We start from the raw sequence: 25912 nt of genomic DNA on the forward strand, positions 1-25912 counted from the left end.
GGACCAATGTTAAATCAAAACAAACATTCTACACTGACAGTGATCTCAACCATCTGGTGAGGATTTGTGATTTTGCAACATGTAGTTGCTACCGCACTAGACTGTCTTCACCCGACTCAATCCAGTTAAACTGGCTTGATTATGAAGGTTTCATCATGTGTTTCATGTGGATTTCATAATGTGTTTCTATGTTTGTGCACACCTATGGGCGTTTAGTAGTCTGTTTGAATTCCCAGTAGCCATTTGCAGGTACTTTAGCAAGAGCTATACTCGGCCTTGTCTCAGGATAGTAAATTGGTGGTCGGTCGTAGATATCCCTCTAGTGGTGTGGGGGCTGTGCTTTGGCACAGGGGGGTATCGTCGGACGGGGACACGGTAACTCCTGACCCCTCCTGTCTCAGTCTCCAGTATTTATGCTGCAAAAGTATGTGTCAGGGGGCTAGGGTCAGTCTGTGATATCTGGAGTTATTTCTCCTATCTTAACCGGTGTCTTGTGTGAATTTAAGTTCTCTCTCTCTCGCTCTCTATCTCTATCTCTGTCTCTGTCTCTGTCTCTGTCTGAGGACTCAAGCCCTAGGACCATGCATCAGGACTACCTGGCCTGATGACTCCTTGCTGTCCCTAATCCACCTGGTCGTGCTGCTGCTCCAGTTTAAACTGTTCTGCCTGCGGCTATGGAACCCTGACCTGTTCACCGGACGTGCTACCTTGTCCCAGACCTGCTGTTTTCAGCTCTCTAGAGTTGACAACTGACATTTACTCCTGAGGTGCTGACCTGTTGCACCCTCTACAACCACTGTGATTATTATTATTTGACCCTGCTGGTCATCTATGAACATTTGAACATCTTGACCATGTTCTGTTATGACCTCCACCTGGCACAGCCAGAAGAGGACTGGCCACCCCTCAGAGCCTGGTTCCTCTCTAGGTTTCTTCCTAGGTTCCGGCCTTTCTAGGGAGTTTTTCCTAGCCACCATGCTTCTACACCTGCATTGCTTGCTGTTTGGGGTTTTAGGCTGTGTTTCTGTATAGCACTTTGTGACATCAGTTGATGTACGAAGGGCTTTCTAAATACATTTGAGTGGTTGAGATAGTTTTTAGCAACAGCTAATATGTGCATGTTTCGTGTGTGTGTGTGCTTTTATTGGTTTGTTTGTTTGTTTGTTTTAGAGCCACAAGCATTCTGAGCCAGTGGGCTGGACTGGTCAGTTAGTCAGGAAGCCTTTTTCCCTTCAGGGAAGTCCCTCCCATTCACACGTTTCACCTAATGTGTGTAATGGTTAACCTCTTGGCAGGCTGGGTCATACCAAAATTCCCTTAGGTGCTTTTACAGAGCCTTGGGTGGTGTTCCAGTAATGTTAGGTTGTATATCCAGGCTGTATCACATCCGGCCATGATTGGGAGTCCCATAGGGCGGTGCACAATTGGCCCAGCGTCGTCCAGGTTTGGCCGGGGTAGGCCGTCATTGTAAATACGAATTTGTTCTTAACTGACATGCCTAGTTAAATTTAAAAAAATAAAAAATTCTAACATACTGATTTTATGAGGTACAACTAGCTTTCAGGGCAAGACCTCATCCAAGATGTCCATAAAAGAAAAATAGATTGTGTAAAACAAATCTCCTTGAAGTTGAATGCTTTTTGGTAACGGGGTTGAAAAGGCCTCAGTTACTATATGTTGACACGAGATTCCAATAGCATCACAAAGAGGGTACTTTAAACAGCAGAGAGGGGCTAGACCAACACTAACCAATAGAATAGAATAAAACCGAATAGAATAGAGCTGTGGACGTGCATTGGCACTTTTATCGTCCCAGGGCCCAAGAGTGGACGTCAACATGTTTATGAGGACTCCGATCTCCATTTCTTCTAACAGTCCCATGGCAGATAAATAGATAAGATTAGCCAAGTCACAACAAGATCCAAAACAATACAGTCTCTATCTGTCTCTATCAGATGGGCACTGTGAGATACTGAAACAATGGTCTAATGTTATGGGCTAGCTGGCTGGTAGCCAGTCGCCTCTGACATTCCTGCATTGTGCAGTCAGATAGATGGAGATAGACCCACTGACCATCCATTCAGACCCATTAAGAACCCAATCAATTTGCACAGGGACGGGAAGAGCCCTGTTAAATGTGTCCACTCAGTGTCACATTCTGGTGGTGATGGCAGTGTTGGGGTGGATGGGTACAGCTAGAAGGCTGCTAGAGCCCAGAGGGGTCATTGAGTCAGTTGAGTGTTCGGTTCAGTAATATAGGGCAACTGGTGTTGCTATAGCTACAATAGCAATGTCATTTCAGTCTGAATATAAGTGAAACAATTCCATGTTTAAACTGAAGCTAAGAGCCTTGTTTTCTACCATGTCTGGGAGTTTGAACGTTGGTGTCTGGAGGTTTACTATCTTTAGTTTTAATATGCTCCTCAAGAGTAGTCTTTAAATATACATGTCCCAGTGTGTTATTATCATCAAATATCGAGACAATGCCAAGTGGTTCTTATGAATATTTCAGATCTAATCAAGGGAATTCGGGCTTGTGTGTTAATTACTTTGCGCTCTTCCACTCATCTGATCTGGTGTTCAAGCACTTCTATTTTGACATGGCATTCCTTTATGAAGGGTGAAGCGTTTCATCCTGTACCAGGACAGATAGACCTACAGCAGGATGCAGGGAGGCACACTTCATATACCATAAATGTCACTCAAGCTTCCATACGTCCCGAGGGTTTAGAATTGGGTGGAAACAGACGGGTTACATAACAGACAGGCTGGATCCAAAGCCTGGGGCATGGTATGTTAACTCTCCCTAAAGTCAAAATATCCCCCTTCAACTCAGCTATTCTGTGAATAGCAATATAATACATTACACCGTAACATGGACGCTGTAATGTAAAGCGTTGCCAAAGTGGAAAATCGTCACCCCTTTGAATGAACTGTTAACCCAAGTTGATGGGCCTTAGTTTTCAACAATATCATATGACTACCTACTTATACAGTATAGCCTGGCTAGGGCCGGTGTTTTTCTGACCCTATTTAAAAATATATATATTTAACTAGGCAAGTCAGTTAAGAACAAATTCTTGTTTACAATGACAGCCTACCCCAGCCAAACCCTAATAATGCTGGGCCAATTGTGCGCCGCCCTATGGGACTCCCAATCACGGAAGGAAAATGCAGTTAAGGTTAGACTACACCTCAAAGTGTCATTCAATGGATGTGCAAGTTTTCCCTCTACAGTGATAAAGGAGAACAGATAGCCTGTCATCAATATCAGTTCTAAGTTACTAGAGGTCCTGAGGTTTCCCTGAACATGCGACCGGACCAGGAAGCCCAAACAGAAGTAACAAAGGAGAGATGGAGACTAACCAGGTGACATGAGACTAACACTGACTCAGAAACTCACTGTGACTTTCTTCCCCCTATTGGAGGTGTGGTTAAGCTTCTTTCACTGCTCAGTGTTTTATCTACTCAGTGTTTTCTCTGCTCAGTGTTTACTCTGGCCTGTGGCGAGGAGAGGAGAGCGGTCTCCTTGCCTAATGATCTACATCACAGTGGTTAGGTTATAAATAGCGGAGCGGTCATGGATGATGTCAGGGCAGTGGTGGAAAACATTGTGCTCTCTCTCTGCTGAGCGAGAGACTCAATGGGGGTGGGGTATACGGCATTGGGCGTTGCCACGGTAACCTCAGTGGGCAATTGAATTAAAATAAGTTGCTACGAGGGAGCATGTCATTTTGATGACATGAGCATACGGTACGCAAATCAACTATATTGGTCAGTCAGTATGCTGGTAGAATGTTGCAGATTCACAGGGCTCAGGAGTTTCCATTCTATATCATTACAGAAAATGTACAACAATAAGCTTTCCTTTAACTTTCTCATGCTCGTACTGTACGTGTACGCAGCCTCTATGACTGAACAGTGTGTGAGAGAGTGTCGTTTCTATTCAAGTTCCACATGCAGTGTATACTGTATAACTCTTTACGCATTCAGATTTTTATGCAAATCACTGTTGAGGAATTTCGAAGAGGAACTTCACTCTGGCTTCCATCCTCTGTTTTAGCTGTCTCTGTCCTAATCTGGAATAGTGTCCACTTTGGAGCAGGCTTTACTTACAATATTTTATTGACCGTTGGCATCTTATCATGCAAAGAGTTGGTTAAATAGTTATATATTATCATAGTGAATTCCTCAGGAGGGGAAAGAGGGGGAGTACAACCAGATCAATGTATGTCTTCTATTAAGAAAAACAATGGATAACCAATCCCATTATCAATTACAAATATTTTATTACAAAATATATTTTACAAAGGAAGTGATGGAAATTAGATTTAGTTGTTTAGCGAATAGTGAACAGATTTCATTGGGGTTGAATTAGTAGCCTATATCTTTATATGTATCAACCCGGTGTTGTCATGGAAATTGATATTGAGCCAACATACAACAGATGGCATGTGAAATCAGTGGCATCCTTTCAACACACTAGCTTGCAGGAGTGCATTACTTGTACTTTTTTTTTAGGCCTAACTTAGTGGAAATAATTGGACAGTAGTTGTACCAAGGTTATTTTGCTGGACATGCTGGGTCAGTGTTTCCCATCCCATTGTACTGTAGAGTCGGGGCTCTCCCTTCCACTACCTAGCTCTGTTCCCCCTGCCTAAAAGTATTTGACTTCAATTGTTTTCAATTGAAATAGATCTGTGAATAAGAGGCCCTGGACGTTGGTGTGGGGGGCCTAGGAATGGGGAATGACTGTTTTTGTACAGTACCCAAAACTTCCATAGTACAGCCCCCTCAATACACACACCGATACACACACCCCACATACACACTTTTGCCTGGCTCTGGACACATACCAGATATAATTACTAACATTCCACCCCAAATCCAGGCCTGCGTCTCAGGTTAAAGCTTCAGCAGGACTTCCACCATTCCACTGACGTCCTCATAGTCCCCTATATGGAAGTGGGAGACTTGTACAATTAAAGTTAGGTCAGCCCAATACCTACAGTGGGGCAAAAAAGTATTTAGTCAGCCACCAATTGTGCATGTTCTCCCACTTAAAAAGATGAGAGAGGCCTGTAATTTTCATCATAGGTACACTTCAACAATGACAGACAAATTGAGAAAAAAAATCCAGAAAATCACATTGTAGGATTTTTTATGAATTTATTTGCAAATTATGGTGGAAAATAGGTATTTGGTCAATAACAAAAGTTTATCTCAATACATTGTTATATACCCTTTGTTGGCAATGACAGAGGTCAAACGTTTTCTGTATGTCTTCACAAGGTTTTCCACACTGTTGCTGGTATTTTGACCCATTCCTCCATGCAGATCTCCTCTAGAGCAGTGATGTTTTGGGGCTGTTGCTGGGCAACACGGACTTTCAACTCCCTACAAAGATTTTCTATGGGGTTGAGATCTGGAGACTGGCTAGGCCACTCCAGGACCTTGAAATGCTTCTTACAAAGCCACTCCTTCGTTGCCCGGGCGGTGTGTTTGGGATCATTGTCATGCTGAAAGACCCAGCCATCTTCAATGCACTTGCTGATGGAAGGAGGTTTTCACTCAAAATCTCTTCGATACATGGCCCCATTCATTCTTTCCTTTACACTGATCAGTCGTCCTGGTCCCTTTGCAGAATAACAGCCCCAAAGCATGATGTTTCCACCCCCATGCTTCACAGTAGGTATGGTGTTCTTTGGATGCAACTCAGCATTCTTTGTCCTCCAAACGACGAGTTAAGTTTTTACCAAAAAGTTCTATTTTGGTTTCATCTGACCATATGACATTCTCCCAATCTTCTTCTGGATCATCCAAATGCTCTCTAGCAAACTTCAGACAGGCCTGGACATGTACTGGCTTAAGCAGGGGGACACGTCTGGCACTGCAGGATTTGAGTCCCTGGCGGCATAGTGTGTTACTGATGGTAGGCTTTGTTACTTTGGTCCCAGCTCTCTATAGGTCATTCACTAGGTCCCCCCGTGTGGTTCTGGGATTTTTGCTCACTGTTCTTGTGATCATTTTGACCCCCCGGGGTGAGATCTTACATGGAGCCCCAGATCGAGGGAGATTATCAGTGGTCATGTATGTCTTCCATTTCCTAATAATTGCTCCCACAGTTGTTTTCTTCAAACCAAGCTGCAAACCAGTCTTCCCAGCCTGGTGCAGGTCTACAATTTTGTTTCTTGTGTCCTTTGACAGCTCTTTGGTGTTGGCCATAGTGGATTTTGGAGTGTGACTGTTTGAGGTTGCGGACAGGTGTCTTTTATACTGATAAGAAGTTCAAACAGGTGCCATTGATACAGGTAACGAGTGGAGGACAGAGGAGCCTCTTAAAGAAGAAGTTACAGGTCTGTGAGAGCCAGAAATCTTGCTTGTTTGTAGGTGACCAAATACTTATTTTCCACCATAATTTGCAAATAAATTCATTAAAAATCCTACAATGTGATTTTCTGGATTTTTTTCCCTCATTTTGTCTGTCATAGTTGTAGTGTACCTACGATGAAAATTACAGGCCTCTCATCTTTTTAAGTGGGAGAACTTGCACAATTGGTGGCTGACTAAATACTTTTTTGCCCCACTATAAATGTGCATTACTGATGTGCATAGTTCCTTTTCAATCGTCCAATAAGATGACCACAAAGTACAGTACAGTGGGAATTATCAAGTAACTATTATGTGTCATGCTGTCATTCCAGTCTCTCGTTTTACTGTATAATTGCTTTACATTTCTAGGAGTCTTCAAAGCTAAATCTAATGCTTTCAATTCTTAGTCCCTTCAAGGAAAGAATACAGTGAAAATATATCAATATATTATTTTTTCCGTCTCTCCTTGTACAGTATTAGCATACCCATGGTGGGAAAGTCCAGCATGCCATTTTCTGATTGGGGGCACCAATGCCGAGGAAAACAGCCAACCAACGAGAAGACCCCTGCAGGGACAGCTGCCGTGTCATTCAAAAGAACTGAGGACATTTCTGCTCATCATGACTCTCTCTCTCGTGTGTGTGTGTGTGTGTGTGTGTGTGCGCGCGCGTGTGTGTAAGTAAAAAAGAGAGATGGAGAAAGAGTCAGGGGGAAGCATAGCGAATTTGACCGATTGAAAATTGATGCAGACAGTTTGTTTTTCCAACATAATGGAGCATGAACACAGTGAAAAATGTCACTTTTCAACACTCTTTCAGTGTTCTTTTGTCACTCTTTGTAGTGCCATCTGAGGCCACAGGCTCGTTCCCTTGTTTTTGGGGGTAGGCGTTCAAATGGGCCTTTTCCTCTGGGAGGCCTGAGTGGAACACATTCATCACATGGGCTCCAATCTCTCTCCCTCTCTTCTCACTTCTGACTTTTGGTCTCTCTTTTCTCTTGCTCTTTTCCTCTCTCACCCCATGTAGCACATTTTGTTCCTTGAAAGATGTGGGAATTAATCCATGAGTTTCCTGACCATTAAAATGTTTTTCTAAACGTTCTGAGAACGGAAGTGAAAATGGGAGCGTACATTTTTAGGTTGCATCTACGATCTGAGAACATTTTTCTATGGTTCACTGAAAGTTTTCCTGGGAAATTATAGGTTATTTGACCTTTAATAACACTGCTAGCATAATTTGGGTTAACTGTTTTGAACTCCAAGCACAGATAGAAATTCAATATCGATTAGGCATTAATCATGCGAACACATTTAATTTTTTATTGTAGCATGTTATCTGTGAGACTCAAATCTATGATATTCTGTTCTCTAATCAGTCCACTGCGCCACCAGGATGGAGCTAGCATAACATGTTATTTTTTAAACTCATACAATCATGTTCATTTTTTTCAATTTAAACAGACTCTATATCAAAGGAAACAAGCACGCATAAACATCAACAAACCTGAACACAAGATAGAGGATAGAGAGAGTGTAATGAATACTCAGGGAGAAAAAGGTGTAGATTCACGGGGCATAGTGCCACAGATGTTTATTAAGCCTTCACAGAAGGCAGGAATTGTGGTCGCAGGCAGGCAATGGTCAAACACAGGTAGGAAGTCAAAAACAAACAATACCTCACAACCATACAAACAGAAAGAACTGAACTAAATAGGGAGCTGATGGGATCAGGTGAGAAACAAACACGTGAAATCAATGAACAAAAATGAAAGACAGGAATATATTCCAGAACACAAAGAAACAGGGCTACGTTCAAGAACACAAAGAAAAAGAACACAAGGTTGACTAAGAAAAAGAAAAGCAGAACCTTACAGGGAGTTTTGTTGATGGTAAAAATGGAATGTATGTTTTTGAATAACATTCTTAGAAAGTGTTTTGAACGCTACTCGTGTTTTCTTAATGTTCGAAGAACATGCCTTTAAACAGAACCACAAGGAAACCTGCAGGAAACGTTATACTTAAGTACCTGAATTCTCACAGAAGAACGTTGTTTCTTAATGTTCTCCGATTGTTCTGAGAACACGAGTTTAAATAGAATCACGAGGGAACCTGTAGAAAACGTTATGCTGAAGGACTGAAATTCACACAGAAGAATGTTGTTTCTTAACGTTTCTTAGAACCATGAGGAAACCTGTAGTAAACGTCATGGGAATGTTGTATGCAAAATAACTATAGGACAACCAAGCTCTAAGAAACATATGGTTCTCAGAAAGTTCTATGCTAGCTGGAGCTTTGCTCTTTCCAACTCCAACACTCCAACAATCAACTCCAACATTCATCTTCTGCACACCTGTTTAATTGCTAAATTGTTATTATTTCGCCACTATGGCCTATTTATTGCCTTACCGCCCTTATCTTACCTCATTTGCACACACTGTATAAATACTTTTTTAAATATATTGTGTTATTGACTATATGTTTGTTTATTCCATGTGTAACTCTGTGTTGTTGTTTGTGTTGCACTGCTTTGCTTTATCTTGGCCAGGTCGCAGTTGTAAATGAGAACTTGTTCTCAACTAGCCTACCTGGTTAAATAGTGAAATTAAAAAAAATAACTCTCTCTCTACTCTCTCTTCCCCTGTCTAGTTATTTGGAGTGTTAGCACACACAGCCATATTAGGATGTGAAAGAACATGACCTTTTATCTGCACAGAAATGTCTCAATTCAGCTCCTTATCTCCCAGTACTCAGTGAAGATGATAACAGATCCTTCTGGCTGGGTACAAGAGCCAGCGCAGTGTTTCAGTAAGAGGGGAGCAGAAGAAAGGAGAGAGAGAGAGAGAGTGAGCGAGTGAGCGAGATGGATAGATATTATTCCATTAGGCACTAATATTAGAAACCAAGGAAAAGAGATCACGGGAGGGGTCCGAGCCTGCATTTCATGCCAAAACCTTGTCTCCTTCCTTCTTCCCTCCCTCCTCTTCACAGATCTGATAAGACAGGTTAGGTCAAAGCAACATGGACGAAATTCGGTTGATCTAAACAGTGAGGAAACTCTCTTGTCATTGTACAAACAAACAACAATCCTACTATAATGCACTTTTTACCATATCAACAGTGTTGTAACCCACAGCCCCAGAGATAAAAACTCTGTTGGCATCGTTACAAGTAGGCTGAGTCACAAATGGCACCCTATTCCCTATATAGTGCACTACTCTTGAGGACACCGCCATGGTAGCCCACTGTCCCTAAAATGGACAGGTTGTACAGATCCGTTTGTCGACTTTCAGAATAATAAGGACAGCCCACATTCTTTAGCTCTGACTTCATTGTTTAAACCTACAGTGATTGGTTTAAAGTTTAGACATGTGACCCCACTCTATACTAGCTTAGAGAAAAATCTTGGTGCGAAGTGTGCCACAGCAGCTGTTATTTTGTAGTGCAGTCGTAAGCAGCAGAGCATGCTTCCCCAAAACATGTTTGGATTAGAGGGAGAGCATTTTACTGAAACCATGAGGCAGCATTTCATACCTGTAAGGATTGGATGGGTTTAACCTGTTAATGATGATCGTCTCTGGTACAATATTACTGAAATGGTGTACTGTGGCCATCACAAATGTTCTCTTGCATTTCATGAACATGTTATATTAACGAAGGTGCAACCAATCCGAGTCACTTTTATGCAGTAGCCTATCTTTATTCACTAACTCCTCTCCGTGCACACGACTGAAAAGTAAACACAAAAGGGAGAAGGAGGAGGAAGAAGAGGAGGAATGGAGGGAGAACTGAAAACACTAGCCCTCATGGCCGACCCTTGTCCACTTCTGCATTCACCACTGTAGAGGAAGTAGGAGCAATGACCTCCTTTCGCGACGATGAACGCCACGGGTCCTCTACTACCCAGAACCCCTTGTGCCTCCTGTCGCGGTGATGAACATCATGGGTCCTCTACTACCCAGAACCCCTTGTGTCACAGCAGGCGGTAGAGCTACAGGAAGTGTGAGCAAGGGTGTCATACTGGGTGAACATTTCAGATGGACTGACCACAGGGTACACAGAGATGTGTCCTTCATGTTTCCTGTTTGATGATTGTCAGCAAATGGACTATAGTTTGAGTTAGGTTAAAGGGTGGTGTTTTGCTGTGTTAGAGACAGTGGAGTGTTTCCCGTATGTCCTGTGCAGACGGGCTGATTCTCTCACATGGTCATGTGAAGAAAGGCTGGCTGGTGTATTGCACTGCCATAATTTGGGTTCGCACAGGAAATGTTGTCAGACTAGCTCAGCGGAGTAGTGTGTAGTGTGTGTGTGTGTCCTATTGTACCTTGTACCATATCGCTTTTATTTTCACTCTCTTAAAACTTCGGTGCAAAACTCTTGTCCTCGAGACACAGCTACAGTCTGTTAAAACAGGCCTGGGAAAGCAGGTGTGTGCGCTCTCTGGCTAAGCAGGGCCATTAATTGGTCAATTAAGAAACAGAGGGAAACGAAACCCAGCGGGACTTTGGCACTCGCACACTTAAGTTGTGCCCCCCTGCCTTAAACCATCCTACCCCCTCCTATCCCTTAGGTCAGTCTGCCAGTAAAGACACAACTTCAAAGCTGTCGCTATTAACCTAGTGGCTCCGAGTTAACTGAGGTCAAGAATCTTTCTTAGGTATGCAGTGACCTAACCTGAAGCCATGTTATGACATAAAACACACTGTAATTCTTGTGCTCTTTAAGATGCCAGATCCTGATAACGCAGGGTATGTTATTCTTAAGTCCTTTAAGTCCTAGGCTGGGCAGATGCCCCTTGGTTAGGCTTGGGTTGATAGTTAGCGTAGCATTAGTAGCCTAATGCTAAGTTTGTCTTCGTTTGATAAAAACCTGCTGTGGAATTTTGTCTCTCTGAAGCTTCCTTCCTTCCTCTCCGCCATTATGCTAAATATGGCCTGGGCTTGCCACATATGCTGAAATATGAAGCTGTGTGTGTGTGTGTGTGTGTGTGTGTGTGTGTGTGTGTGTGTGTGTGTGTGTGTGTGTGTGTGTGTGTGTGTGTGTGTGTGTGTGTGTGTGTTCACTATGTTTATCCCGCTGACTATGAGATATGACCCCAGCCACGTACTATGAAATGGATTACATTATCATTTCTCCCCCCTCCTTTTTGTACCTCTGTCCTGCATTTTTACATGTTCTGTATAATGTAACTCTGTTATACTGGCCAGGGAGATAGTGAACCTTTACACTGCTCAGAGAAAAATATTCTGTTTTTTCCCTTTTCAACTCTGCAGCCAGCTGCTCTGTTTCACTAGCTTTCATTGTGTGAGTAAAGAACGTCAACAAAAAATAGACCTGTTTTTATTTTGGGCAGAGTTTTCATTTACACTTAAAAAATATTTTAGAACAAAGCCTAAATTAGGAAAATGGAGAGTGTTGACTGGGTTTGGGGAAAAGGGGCCCTTCGACTGGTGTTGCACAATGTGTGTCTGTCGTAGGATATTTAGAAAGATACTACTTCTACATTTAGTTGTGCATCAGCAGTTTTTCTCTAGTTATGTCAGTCACTCAATTAGCCTTGTCAGCTAACAATTTTTTGATTGGTAAGTTAGTCTAGCCAGCTATCTAAACTTAGTAGTAATCATGTAGTAATCATGGCCGAATACCAACCGCATGGCATGATTTGATTTGATTGATTTTACCTTCAGGAGGCCCACATTGATTTTATTAGTCACTCTCACTCAAAAAAAACCTCAGATATCATTAACATGTCATAAGTCGTGGTAAAATGTGTAGAATTGCAGATAATTGGCTTTAAAACTGCTAAAATTACTCTCTGCCCCATTGCAAAATGTGTAGAATGTCAGAAAACTTGCTTTAAAACTGCAACGTGATTTTCTGGATTTATTTTCTCATTTTGTCTGTCATAGTTGAAGTGTACCTATGATGAAAATTACAGGCCTCTCTCATCTTTTTACATTTACATTTACATTACATTTAAGTCATTTAGCAGACGCTCTTATCCAGAGCGACTTACAAATTGGTGAATTCACCTTCTGACATCCAGTGGAACAGCCACTTTACAATAGTGCATCTAAAAGTGTGGTGGGAGAACTTGCACAATTGGTGGCTGACTAAATACTTTTTTGCCCCACTATATATATATATACAGTTGAAGTCGGAAGTTTACATACACTTAGGTTGGAGTAATAAAAACTTGTTTTCATCTACTCCACACTTTTCTTGTTAACAAACTATAGTTTTGGCAAGTCGGTTAGGACATCTACTTTGTGCATGACACAGGTATTTTTTCCAACAATTGTTAACAGACAGATTATTTCACTTATAATTCACTGTATCACAGTTCCAGTGGGTCAGACGTTTACATACACTAAGTTGACTGTGACTGTTCCAACAGCTTGGAAAATTCCAGAAAATGATGTCATGGCTTTAGAATCTTCTGATAGGCTAATTGACAACATTTGAGTCAATTGGAGGTGCACCTGTGGATGCTTTTTAAGGCCTACCTTCAAACTCAGTGCCTCTTTGCTTGGCATCATGGGAAAATCAAAATAAATCAGCCAAGACCTCAGAAACAAATGTGTAGACTTCCACAAGTCTGGTTCATCCTTGGGAGCAATTTTCAAATGCCTGAAGGTACCACATTCATCTGTACAAACAATTGTTGTGTCTTTGGCTATGCCGGATTAATTGATATGACATGCTATTCTATAAAATAATTTCTCCGTAATTAATATGACCTGATTGAGCTAATCATGTAAATGTAATTAACTAGAGAGTCGGGCACCACAAAATAATATTTATAGAGCTGTTATCTTCCGAATAAACTCTTAAAGACCTGGTAATATTTTACATCAACAGCAGTCAATATCAATTGTCATCTTAATTCAGTCTCATCTGAAAGTTGTAAATGATTTAATCTGCACGAACACTGGCTAACAAGTTGAATCAGCAATGCAAAATTGGGTTTAATTATTTATTTACTAAATACCTAACTAATCACACAGAATTACACATACACACAATTAATCATAACTTGATTACAAATTACTTCATAAAGGAAAACATCCCTAGCGGGCGGAACAGATATGGCAGCTGGTTACACAAAAGAAAAGGGCTGGGTTGGAGTAAAAGAGCGGGAAGACTGAGGAACAAAGGGAAGAAGCTTGGCTATCGTAAATACTGTATCTTGTGCATTCTAATTTACCGCCCATTTGGAAAAGGAAAATGCAATAAATATTTACTCTGAGCTGTGCTGCAGTAGGTTGGTGGTAGATGGAAGGCCGTGTTGCCAAACCAAGTCCTTTGTCCTTTGAAGAATGTCTCTGGTGGTCAATTGGATAAGTTGTAGTAACGTCGTTGTGTGATAGACGGGATACTCTCTGTTCCTTCCTAACCCTCGTTTGCAGCAGCTGTTGCTAACTCAACGGCTAGGAGGTATCACTTCTATAGTGAATAAGAGTTCAAAGTTCATACCATTCTCAACCGAAGCTCATGCTGGCTTTGTTCTGTAGTTATCTGAACCATTCTGACGTAGGACCGTCGTCCTCACATCATCGGAACAGGAAGTTATGTTGTCATCAAGGGCTTATATAGGAAGGGAGTGGAGGGCGTGTTTGAAAAGTTTTATAGCCCATGTCCCTTCACATGGCGGGCCACTGATTGAGCAGCCCTATCTTATGAAAATCTAAATCTCTTTTGAAAGCTAAAATCACATTTCATCCCATTACAAATAATTTCATATTCAAACATTTAAATTGAACAACAATTCCATGTGAATCCGATAACTCTGATGTGTAGACTTTCCACTGTAGAGTTTGTCATCTTATCATTGATGAGAATGTCTTAGATGACAACCGAACTGACATCATATTCATTAAGTACCACCGCATATGTTCAATTGTTCGGATTACCAGAATATAGTTAATTTCCCCCCACCTACTGATGTTCCCAGAATCTCTATGTTAACCAAGGGTTTTGCAAATGTAACCTCAGTAGGGTAGAGAGAGGAAAGGGGGGGGGGAGAGGTATTTGACTGTCATAAACCTATCCCCCAGGCCAACGTCATGACACAATAGTATAAACACCATGGGACCACGCAGCCATTATACCACTCAGGATGGAGACACGTTCTGTCTCCTAGAGATGAACGTACTTTGGTGCAAAAAGTGCAAATCAATCGCAGAACAACAGCAACGGACCTTGTGAAGATGCTGGAGGAAACACGTACAATAGTATCTAACATCCACAGTAAAACGAGTCCTGCTATATCGACATAACCTTAAAGGCCGCTCAGCAAGGAAGAAGCCACTGCTCCAAAACCGCCATAAAAAAAAGCCAGACTATGGTTTGTAACTGCACATGGGGACAAATATCATATTTTTTGGAGAAAAGTCCTCTGGTCTGACGAAACAAAAATAGAACTGCTTGGCCATAATGACCATTGCTATGTTTGGAGGAAAAGGGGGAGGCTTGCAAGTTGAAGAACACCAACCCAAACGTGAAGCATGGGGGTGGCAGCATCATGTTGTGGGGGTGCGTTGCTGCAGGAGGGACTGGTGCACTTCACAAAATAGATTGCATCATGAGGCAGGAAAATTGAAATTGAAGCAACATCTCAAGACATCAGCTTTGACATTTCTTTAAGTCAAAGCTTGGTTGCAAATGAGTCTTCCAAATGGACATTGACCCCAAGCATACTTCCAAATTTGTGGCAAAATGGCTTACGGACAACAAAGTCAAGGTATTGGAGTGGCCATCACAAAGCCCTGATAAGAATCCTATAGAAACTTTGTGGGCAGAACTAAAAAAGTGTGTGCGAGCAAGGAGGCCTACAAATCTGACTCAGTTACACCAGATCTGTCAGGAGGAATGAGCCAAAATTCACCCAAATTATTGTGGGAAGCTTGTGGAAGGCTACCCGAAACGTTTGACCCAAGTTAAACAATTTAAAGGTAGTGCTACCAAGTACTAATTGAGTGTATGTAAACTTCTGACCCACTGGGAATGTGATGAAAGAAATAGAAGATTAAATAAATCATTCTTTCCACTATTATTCTGACATTTCACATTCTTAAAATAAAGTGGTGATTTCTCACTTGATCATCTCAGTTCCTGTTTGGCAATCAGGTGAGGTTGCATGCGAAATGTTCAAAGGGAAGTGAGTGAGAGAGGCTTCCCTAAATGAAACTCGACACTTCTACACGATTCCCTTAAAATTAGCAAAGTGACAGACAACTGATGGTTGTGCTAATGAGGGGAGTGATCAGAGATCAGACAAAACTTCATAACTGGCTCTGGTGTTTACAGTTCCAGACACTGATCTCAGTCCATAGATATGCAAGAGAAGTGAAGATTGGTACAGTGGGCCTACATCCTACCAATACTGTACATCCAACCAATTGTCCCATCTACTCAAAACCAACCCCAACAACATGTCTGATTGTCTAAGTTGAACACGTGTTCTTTCTGTTTACTCGTCCTTTTTGGAGACAGATGGCCTTAACACTGGGTCAGAGGTTAAGTATCTATACATTTGTGAAAGAGCTTGAAGAGGTTACTCGTTGTAGAGGGTGAGACGTGAAGCGTCTTTGGATGTGCTCCTGAGTTGTTTTATAACCCCAGAGGGCGAAACTCCCCTTACCACACACACACACACACACACACCACACACACACACACACACACACACACACACACACACACACACACACACACACACACACACACACACACACACCAGCTGTGTTTGGTAGGCCTGGTGCAGGAGTGGAACATCTTTGAGGGTCTTTCCTCAAGACACTGAGGGAAGAGAGAGTGAGAGGGCTCTCCTCTTTGTTTATGCCTTTGCCACATGAGCAAGCAGGAATATAATGTGCTCATAGAGTGGCTAGGAGGTGTGTGTGCGGATGGAGTTGCATTGAAGACTAGCCAAACAACTTCCCTGTGACATACCCACGAAACAAAGCTCCTCCCTACTACACACATACTATAGCCCAATTGACGATTGACCCAAGAAGCTACATCAAAAACTGAAGAACCAGTCCAACTGAACGCACTCTCCCCACCTTCTGTTTTTCCCTCTCTCTCATTCTCCCTTTTCTCTCCCTTCATACTCACGCCCCTTGTTTTTCAAAACACTCTTTTACCCCCTCCCTATCCACTATCTTTCTTCTTTTATTTCTCTGTGCCCGCCCTGTTAAGTCACGTGACTGTCTACTGTTTTGTCCTTTCTTCTTCTTGCATGTTTGTCTATCATGCATGGATCTGCCTGTGGAGGGGAGGAGAGGGGGAGAGGAGGGGCGCTGGGAGTATAATAGGGGCCCAAGGAATGCACAATTGGGAAATCTGCAGGGGAGGAAGTGGAGGAGGGAGGGCTGGGGGTGCTGAGAGATGGAGGGAGGGGGCTGTTGAGTAGCGTCCTACACACACCACAGGCCAAAGAATCCTCACTGTGGGATATCTGGTTTTCATGCGAAATCAGGCAATGTAAATCATTACCATAAAAGACAAGGGGTGGGGGGGGGGGAGGGGGCAAAACAGACAGCAGTACAGTACATTCAGTCTTTGTCCTGTCCTCTTGGGAAAAGTAATATACTGTATATATAGTTCCAGTCAAAAGTTTGGACACACCTACTCATTCAAGTGGTTTTCTTTATTATTTCTATTTTACATTGTAGAATAATAGTGAAGACATCAAAACTATGGAATAACACATATGGAATCATGTAGCAACCAAAAAGTGTTAAATAAATCAAAATATATTTTAGATTCTTCAAATATTCGACCATGAAGGCCTGATTCACGCAGTCTCCTCTGAACAGTTGATGTTGAGATGAACGCTGAACTCTGTAAAGCATTTATTTAGGCTGCAATTTCTAACTAATTAACTTATCCTCTGCAGCAGAGGGAACTCTGGGTCTTCTTTTCCTGTGGCGGTCCTCATGAGAGCCAGTTTCATCTTAGCGCTTTATATATTTTTTTTTTTTTTTTTACATTTTACCCCTTTTTCTCCCCAAATTCGTGGTATCCAATTGTTTAGTAACTACTGTCTTGTCTCATTGCTACAACTCCCGTACGGTCTCGGGAGAGACGAAGGTTGAAAGTCATGCGTCCTCCGATACACAACCCAACCAAGCCGCACTGCTTCTTAGTGTAACGGCTAGCTTAGTTAGCGGTGCGCGCTAAAGAGCGTTTCAATCGGTGACGCCACTTGCTCTGAGACCTTGAAGTAGTAGTTCCCCTTGCTCTGCAAGGGCCGTGGCTTTTGTGGAGCGATGGGTAACGATGCTTCGTGGGTGACTGTTGTTGATGTGTGCAGAGGGTCCCTGGTTCGCGCCCGGGTATGGGCGAGGGGACGGTCTAAAGTTATACTGTTACATTAACACAACGCCATCCAACCCGGAAGCCAGCCGCACCAATGTGTTGGAGGAAACACTGTGCACCTGGTAACCTTGGTTAGCGCGCACTGCGCCCAGCCCGCCACAGGAGTCGCTGGTGCGTGATGAGACAAGGATTTCCCTACCGGCCAAACGCTGCAGTACAGCGCCCTTACCCACTGCGCCACCCGGGAGGACTGCACTTGAGGAAACGTTCAAAGTTCTTGACAATTTCCGAATTGACTGAACTTCATCTCTTAAAGTAATGATGGACTGTTGTTTCTCTTTGCTTATTTGAGCTGTTCTTGCCATAATCTGAACTTGGTCTTTTACCAAATATGGCTATCTTCTGTATACCAATCCTTCATTTGTCACAACACAACTGATTGGCTCAAACGCATTAAGAAGGAAAGAAATTCCACAAATTAACTTTTAACCTCTTGGAACTCCCCATCCCGGATCCGGGATCGTGACTAAAGCCTCAGGCTCATTAGCATAACGCAACGTTAACGATTTCTGAAAATCGCAAATAAAATGAAAATAATGCGTCTGCTCTCAAGCTTAGCCTTTTCTTAACAAGGCACACCTGTTAATTGAAATGCATTCCAGGTGACCACCTCATGAAGCTGGTTGAAGGAATGGCAAGTGTGTGCAAAGCTGTCATCAAAGCAAAGGGTGACTACTTTTAACAATCTAAAATAAAATATATATTTTGATTTGTTTAACACTTTTTTGCTTACTACATGATTCCATATGTGTTATTTCATAGTTTTGATGTCTTCACTATTACTCAACAATGTAAAAAAAATAGTAAAAATAAAGAAAATCCCTTGAATGAGTAGGTGTGTCCAAACTTTTGACTGGTACTGTGTATACAGACAGCTACTTTTCAATCGGTATATTTTCCACAGTCGTCATAAACAGCTTCATGCATCGAATGCAAATATAATATTATCCAAGAGCTCCTGCAGAATATTAATTTTGTAACACCTTTTTGTGTGCAAATTCTGATATGTTCAAGTACACTGCCCACAAAAAGTATTTGAAGTCCAAAAAAACACACCCCCTACCTATACATATCATGACTATAAAATGTGCTTGCATTCTAAAGTGACTAGAGTAACGGGCCAATTCAAACCATAATACAACAACCATGTTACTTATAGTGGAATAGTTTATGACACACAGGGTGTGACCGTACAAAACAAAGTGCCACTGTCAGACCTCTTATCAGACCATGGTTATCCATCACACCTGTGTACACACAGTTAAATAAGTAAATCTGTTACCACAACTGATAAAGTTCCTTCTATGTCACACCCTTCCCTTGGAATACATATGAGGCTGGACTTCCTGTTCTCTTCAAGTTAGGAGAAGTGAAGGTTGTGTAGTAAGAGTAACGGTTTAGAGCGTTGGACCAGTAACCGAAAGGTCACTGATTCGAATCCCAGAGTCTACTAGGTGAAAAAAATATGTTGATGTGCCCTTGAGCAAGGCACTTAGCCCTAATTGCCCCTATAAGTGTGTCTGCTATATGTCTAAAATGTAATGAATGTAAGCAATTGAGTGTGGTGAAAAGTATTGATGCAATTTGCAGTAACAGTAGACTGGGTGTCTGTTGAAACAATAAGGGTGCCTGTGTTCTCACTACGGTTGGAGTATGCAAAATAAACATATGCCTGATAGTGTTGGTGAACACCATACACACAGTACCAGTCAGATTCCACCCCTAAAGCATTTCATTCATACCACATCACAGTGACCATGAATCAACCGTAAGCGTCCAGATACATCATATGACGAGCAGGGTCAGGCATTGGAGGCATGACCTTTTTTTGTACGATATTTTATACATTTCTTCAAACAATATAAAACAAACACACGCAAACAACAGCATACAGACACATACGAACATCAACGACATCACACCTACTGACACACAAACCCCCCCATCTCCAGCACCCACATCAACCTCTGCCACATGGTCTTAAACTGCGCCATTTTGTTCTGTCTAACGCCCACGCACTTTCAACATTTAGATAATAAAGCATTTGACCTTTCCATTTTATTAACGTTGAAGGATTTGGTTGATTTCCAATTTTTAAGTATACGTTTTTTCAAGATGATTGACGAGAAAAGTATTATCCAAGCCCTCAGGCGTTGGAGTCATTACTAACTTCATTTGCAGGCCCTTTTGGACTTATATGTAGATAGATATCTCTAGGCATTGTAGGAGGACGTGGGCGATTGTGTCTACAAGGACCCTGGTGGGCTGCGGCTTCCCGTGAGACCAATCATCTCTCCGATGTGAGTTCATGGGAAAACAATGTGATGAGTCACCACAGTGGCAAATCGTAAATACACTGTACAGCCGATCCGGTGGACATGTGTTAAAAACCACAGCAGTGGCTGAGCAGAAACATCATCAATTTTTCCTTCCCAGAAAATACCTTACTGTGATCCGAGGCCTACGGTGAGCAGGATGGATCAAAATACATAATTCAAACAATGTGAGAGTGGCAGATATAAATACTTTCGCTAGTAAGTGCAATCATTCCCATTTCACTTGACAATGGAAAGGCAGTAAACACCTGTATATATGCATTCAGTCAAGGGAGTAATGGAATATGTTAATCAAGTGTGCAGCACACTTGAAATTAGTCATACTTTCACCCAGATTTCCCATGGACTGTTTCGATATCGTCATCTGAAATATGGAACATACTGTAGAACAGGGGTACTCAACTCTTACACTACGAGGTCCAGAACCTGCTGGTTTTCTGTTCTACCTGGTAATGAATTGCACATACCTGGTGTCACAGGTACAAATCAGTCACTGATTAGAGGGGAACAATGAAACAATGCAGTGGAACTGGCTTTGAGTTCCAGAGTTGAGTTTGAGGGCTGTAAGAGCCTCAATGCAGCTTAATACAAGCGGAAAGCAGACACAGTAGTAATAAATAAATAAAACACAACACACTGTACCAGTTACTGCACGGTCGGAACTAGAAGCACAATTATTTCGCTACACTCACATTAACATCTGCTAACCATGTGTATGTGACCAATGAAATTTGATTTGATTTAATAACAACAAAGTAGGACAGGAGACATCTCTTCTACTTCTAGATTAAAAACAATAATGTCTCTTATCAGACTAACTGAAACGTCACCCCAGCTCAGACATAACAGTCCATAGTTTAGTCTCGCTGGCTGTTTGTGGAGTCTCATATACTGAGGCATGGGAGTTTGGGGGCGGGTCAAACATACAGTAACAGACAGGCGGTCCAATAGTATCCTGAGGTGATGTACTCATGCCTCGTGAGACTCTTTGTTAGTAAACACACAGATGCGTAGAGTTCAGGCTAGGCGAGCAATGGTGAATCCCGTGGGATAACAAAATCTGTCACACACACTAACCCACCCCCTCCCCATCCCTGTTGTCTGTCTGCTCTCAAGGTCACTGTGCGTGCGTTTGTGCGCGTGCTTGTGTGTGTTGGCCGGGATAGTCAGCCTCCCTCTCCCTTCCGGTACACTGTGTTGACTGCAATACTGACTGAATCCATCTCTCCAGTTTCCCCTAACAGACTGATGCAGAGTTGATGCAGTTATAGCACTGCTGTAAGTGAGTCTAATGTGAACTGGCTTAACAGACATCGTGACATATTCATCATAGACACAATCCTTTCACTAAATGTGATTAACAAATAACATAAATCCTTTTCAGAATAAGTGGCATTTAAAAAAAAAGTATGACTACTGTAAGAGTACTTAGCAAGATGGCAGCAGGGGGAAAATGAAACATTTGTGGGAGGTACCTTGGTGCAGGCAATTGTAATATTTGGGTGTAAGGGATGGGGGCTTGGGGACTGGCCACATTTCTTTTCTACCTGCTCATTCTGTATGAGAATCTTTAAATCAAGTTCCCTCCTTATGAGGTGTCAAGCAGAGACATTGGATGTGGTTGTGTGCGATGGAGGAGGAGACAACGTGACAAAGCAGATTACGCCATCGCGGCTATCTGATCAAATCAGAAGGCAGAGAGCGCCTCCTTGTGGCCATAACACATCTGAGCGTCATCATCATCATCACTACGATCTGGTAAAATTCCATTCCCATGTACAAGGAACGCACCGAGTGCAGGGAGGACGGACTGCGGCAGCGGGCCAAGCAAATCATTCAATAAGATCCAAAGGAGCCTGGTGCGAGTTTTTAGGAAGTACTGTCATTCCTGGTTGCAGTTAGATCAGCACACTGGGGCCAGTCATTGTTGTGGTAGACCTACAGCTGGTTTTCCCCTTGACTAATCAACAGACCAACCTGACTCCACCCATCTCCTTCCCCATATTGTAGCATGATAAGGGTGAGTTTAACGTGTTCTGAGAATTATGTTTTATTCCCCACTGATCCTTTGTATTTAAAAAATAGGTATTCATACACAACCTCTGTATACCTGGCTACCTGCTGTAAACAGTACAAAAGGCCTAAACATATAGGGGTGGCAAGATTTTGTGAGAAGATTATGAGTATTGTAACTATCACCTGCAAGTAGGCCTTCAGAGAAAAGGTGAAACTCTCCCTTAGTTTATTGAAAAGGTCACCTTGTATTCATCAAATTAAAAATAGAGCTAAATCCCCACAACACAAGAACTCACTATACCAATGACATGTTCCCAATACCTTAAGTCTGCTTACCTTCTCTGGCCAATGGGTGTAGCGCTAGAGCAGGGATTCCCAAATTTGGTCCTGGGGCACCCCCTTGGGGCACCTTTCGGTTTTGCCCTAGCACGACACAGTTGATTCAAATAACCAACTCATCATCAAGCTTTTAATATTTGAATTAAATGTGTAGTGCTATGGCCAAAACGTGCACCCATGGAGGGCCCCAGGACCGAGTTTGGGAATCCCTGCTCTAGAGCATAACTGCATGAATATAAAAAATCTATTTTTCTTCAAAGCAAATGACGATGTCATGGCAAAACAATGCCAAATGTTGAAGTCAGTGTGTTTTTGTTATTTTTATTGATTTATTATACTATTTTCGTTTTTGTTCTTTTACATTTTTTTGAAGTCAGTGTTTACATACAACCCATTCTCTGTTAACGGACTAAATGCATTGTGCACAGCTGCTTATGTAATATAGACCAGGTAAGTTATACCATTAAACACACTGCCCATGCAATAATAAAGGTTAAATAAAATAAATAAAAATTATAACATTTGAATAATATAATACATGCCACATTCATACAGTCAGTGTGTTAAACTTTATCCTGGATAACTTAACAAGATAAATGTTTGTGTTGCATTTGTATTGGAAGACAAATACTGGTAGGTCTATAGTTAGAGCAGTAGGCCTTACTAAGGTGTGACATCGTACAGGTTTACTTAAACCTGTACGATGCCACACAAACATTTACCTTCCTTCTTTATGTCATACCAAACAGAGTATAGCTCAAATCCTATTCATCGAACACCGATCCTCATGCCATTTCTACTTTAGCCATTCTACCATTTGCTTAGCGGCAAACTTGCTAGCTACAATTTCACAACCCAGATGGCATGTGCCCATTTCCACAGTTCTCCCTCAACTTGCTAACTTTATTACATAACATGAAGTTATTCCATTTCACAACTGACAGACTTGCCTCCTCTTGCTTGTAAACGTCCTTTTCTTAGCTTTCATCCATTGGCTGCATTGCGGAAAAAGTGACTGATTTTAGCACTATTGCTTGAGGGCATGCTCCAACATGTCATCTACTGTCCATGAACAACTCCACAACAAAGCAACAAACACTATTATGGCTGACCAAGGTGTGACCTCAAAATAATACTTTAAAACAATGTGATATGGGTAGATATGGCTTTATTTATATAATATGAATTATTATTCTTTATTTTCTACTTAATACATTTTTCAACCTAGCCTACAATATATTTTCTATAATGGAAATGTCACATGGACATTATTACCATCAAAGATGTTCTATTGTATTGACAAGATAGTCGAGTGAACGCTCTAACAATGGAAATGTTCCTCAGACATGGTAGCAGACGGGAGGAGTCACGATCAGGTGGGACCATTCTAGCCAATGAGAGGGCAGATACACGCGTGTGACCAGGCAAAATTCCAAAAATAAAATCGTTGTTTTTTTGCCGAAATTCCATGTGCGTCCACTTATATCAATACATTCGTAACAAAATAACAATTACGAAACTTATATTCGATCAAATAAGATTCACGTAGCAAATTATATATTAATTATTTTGTTTTAGCAAATTCAACACTCTCATTGACCTCCATACAAAAATGTCTCACTTCACGTATTATTTTCGTAGACAGATTTTGGGCGGAGTAAATCCTTTCGCGTCGCCTCTTCCTCTGTGCAACAACGTTGCAACAAGTGACAGTTGGACACTGCAAAACAAAACAAATATGGCGGCTGACGGCTCAAGAACTGCAATTCGATTCGAGTGGTAGGCTGCGCTGTAACTTTCGAACCGAAAAGGGGTACGAATAACGTTTAGTGCTTTTAAATTATATTTGGTGTGATAGAATTTAGCTAACATATTGCATCAAATCTTCCGTTTCCCAAAATACATTTTAGTGTAGCCCGCACTGAAGTGCATTAGCTGCATTTTAGAATCTGGTTTCAAAATTCTGTTCAAATGTGTCTGCCACACTTCAAAGCATTGCATAAAAAGATGTATTAACTGCAGAAATGTTTGTAGGCCCAAGGGTTTCGGATGACAATATCAAACAAAATGTCATGACCCCTACAAAAGATGTAGCCAAATGGCATTTACATATCAATGTCTTTCTCCCGCCAGTCTCTAAGAATATGACCACCATGGACACAAAACAGATCACTCATCATGCTCTTCAAATGGACAAATTTAACAGGGCAGGTAACTATGGCAACATTATTCCTCTCCTGACCGCCCTTGATAATGCCTGTGTGACTTGTGAGCAGCTGCAAGGCACAGACATTGTCAGGGTCCTTTACAGACTCCTCAAAACCTGCTCAGACAATTCAGTGAAAAAAACAGCCAAGCACCTGTTGTCAAAATGGAAGAAACTCTACAGTCACCCCTATCATATCTCAAAGGATAATGGAAGTGAAGAAGAATTCACTGTCATTGGAGAGAGTATGCTGGCTGATAAAGCGTGTCTGGCAGGCAGAGGTGTCCTAGCTGCTGGTGATGCTAGTAAACCAGTGGAGTTGGGTGTGTCTTGTGAACATGTGGTTTTCCATACTGGGTCAGAGGACAGAACACTCAAAAATGGGACCAAGTGTGGGAGAGCTAAGGGAGAAGGGTTGTCATCGTGTCAGGCAGCTGGTGATTCGTCTTCGGGGTCAATTTTGCCCACCCTCTCAAAGCAGTCAGAACCTCCTGCCACCACTTCCCTGGATACCCCTTCCCTCTGTAAGGATTCCTCTGATTCGGGTTTGAGGACAAAGTGCATCCAGCTTCTCCATGGTGCCCTCGATCCAGAAACTTCCAAGGAAGCAGAGGGGAAGACTGCAGATCTGGCCCGCGTCATAGAGGTGCACATCCACACGCTTCACCGTGCAAACCAGGCCAAGTACAAGGCCTGCATCAGGAGTAAGGTGGCCAACCTAAGGAACCCCAAAAACGGCCACCTTCGGTGTGGTCTCCTGGGCGGCAGCCTGGGGCCGGAAGTCTTCGCCGGGATGTCTTTGGAGGAGATGGCCAACGAGGAGCTCCAGCGGCTGAGGGAGGAGTACTCATCGCAGGGGGTGAGTGAGAGGCAGCTACCCCAGGGGGTGGAGGGGACGCCCACCCAGAAGCTGCGGTGCAGGCGGTGCGAGGGGTCGGACTGCAGAGTGACGCAGGTGTCCCGGAGCACTCTGTTTCTGCCAGCGTGGGTCCGCCAGGCCACCGCAGACCAGGATGCCATGACCTTTGTGACCTGTAGCAGGTGTGGGGAGCAGTGGTACCACAGCGGCTGGGTGTGCCTCTGATAGGCCATCCTCACCACACTACATGTAAAATGCCTGCTTTGTTTTTGTTGAGATTTTGTTGAAATGGCTTTACCCTATCAAACTGAATAATGTCATGTTTTAATCACAGAAATAAAGGTACATTTTACCACATGATTATGTATTACATTGTGATTAAACTTGCTGCGCTACATACTGTA

The 25912-nt window shown here is 42.3% G+C and overlaps 1 protein-coding gene across 2 annotated transcripts; it reads left to right on the forward strand.

The window, feature by feature from the left end:
• Positions 1 to 24029: 24029 nt before the first annotated feature.
• Positions 24030 to 25912, forward strand: LOC135542601 (transcription elongation factor A N-terminal and central domain-containing protein). 2 transcript variants are annotated; one of them, XM_064969699.1, is made up of 2 exons: positions 24030 to 24222; positions 24577 to 25912. In XM_064969699.1, exon 2 carries the CDS (start codon positions 24588 to 24590, stop codon positions 25731 to 25733), a length of 1146 nt encoding a protein of 381 aa, XP_064825771.1. In that variant the 5' UTR covers positions 24030 to 24222; positions 24577 to 24587; the 3' UTR covers positions 25734 to 25912. The 2 variants fall into 2 exon arrangements, with proteins under 2 accessions (XP_064825771.1, XP_064825770.1); XM_064969698.1 differs by having other exon boundaries at positions 24031 to 24256.

The sequence above is a fragment of the Oncorhynchus masou genome, chromosome 6 (genome assembly GCF_036934945.1).
Source record: "Oncorhynchus masou masou isolate Uvic2021 chromosome 6, UVic_Omas_1.1, whole genome shotgun sequence".
NCBI lineage: Eukaryota > Metazoa > Chordata > Actinopteri > Salmoniformes > Salmonidae > Oncorhynchus > Oncorhynchus masou.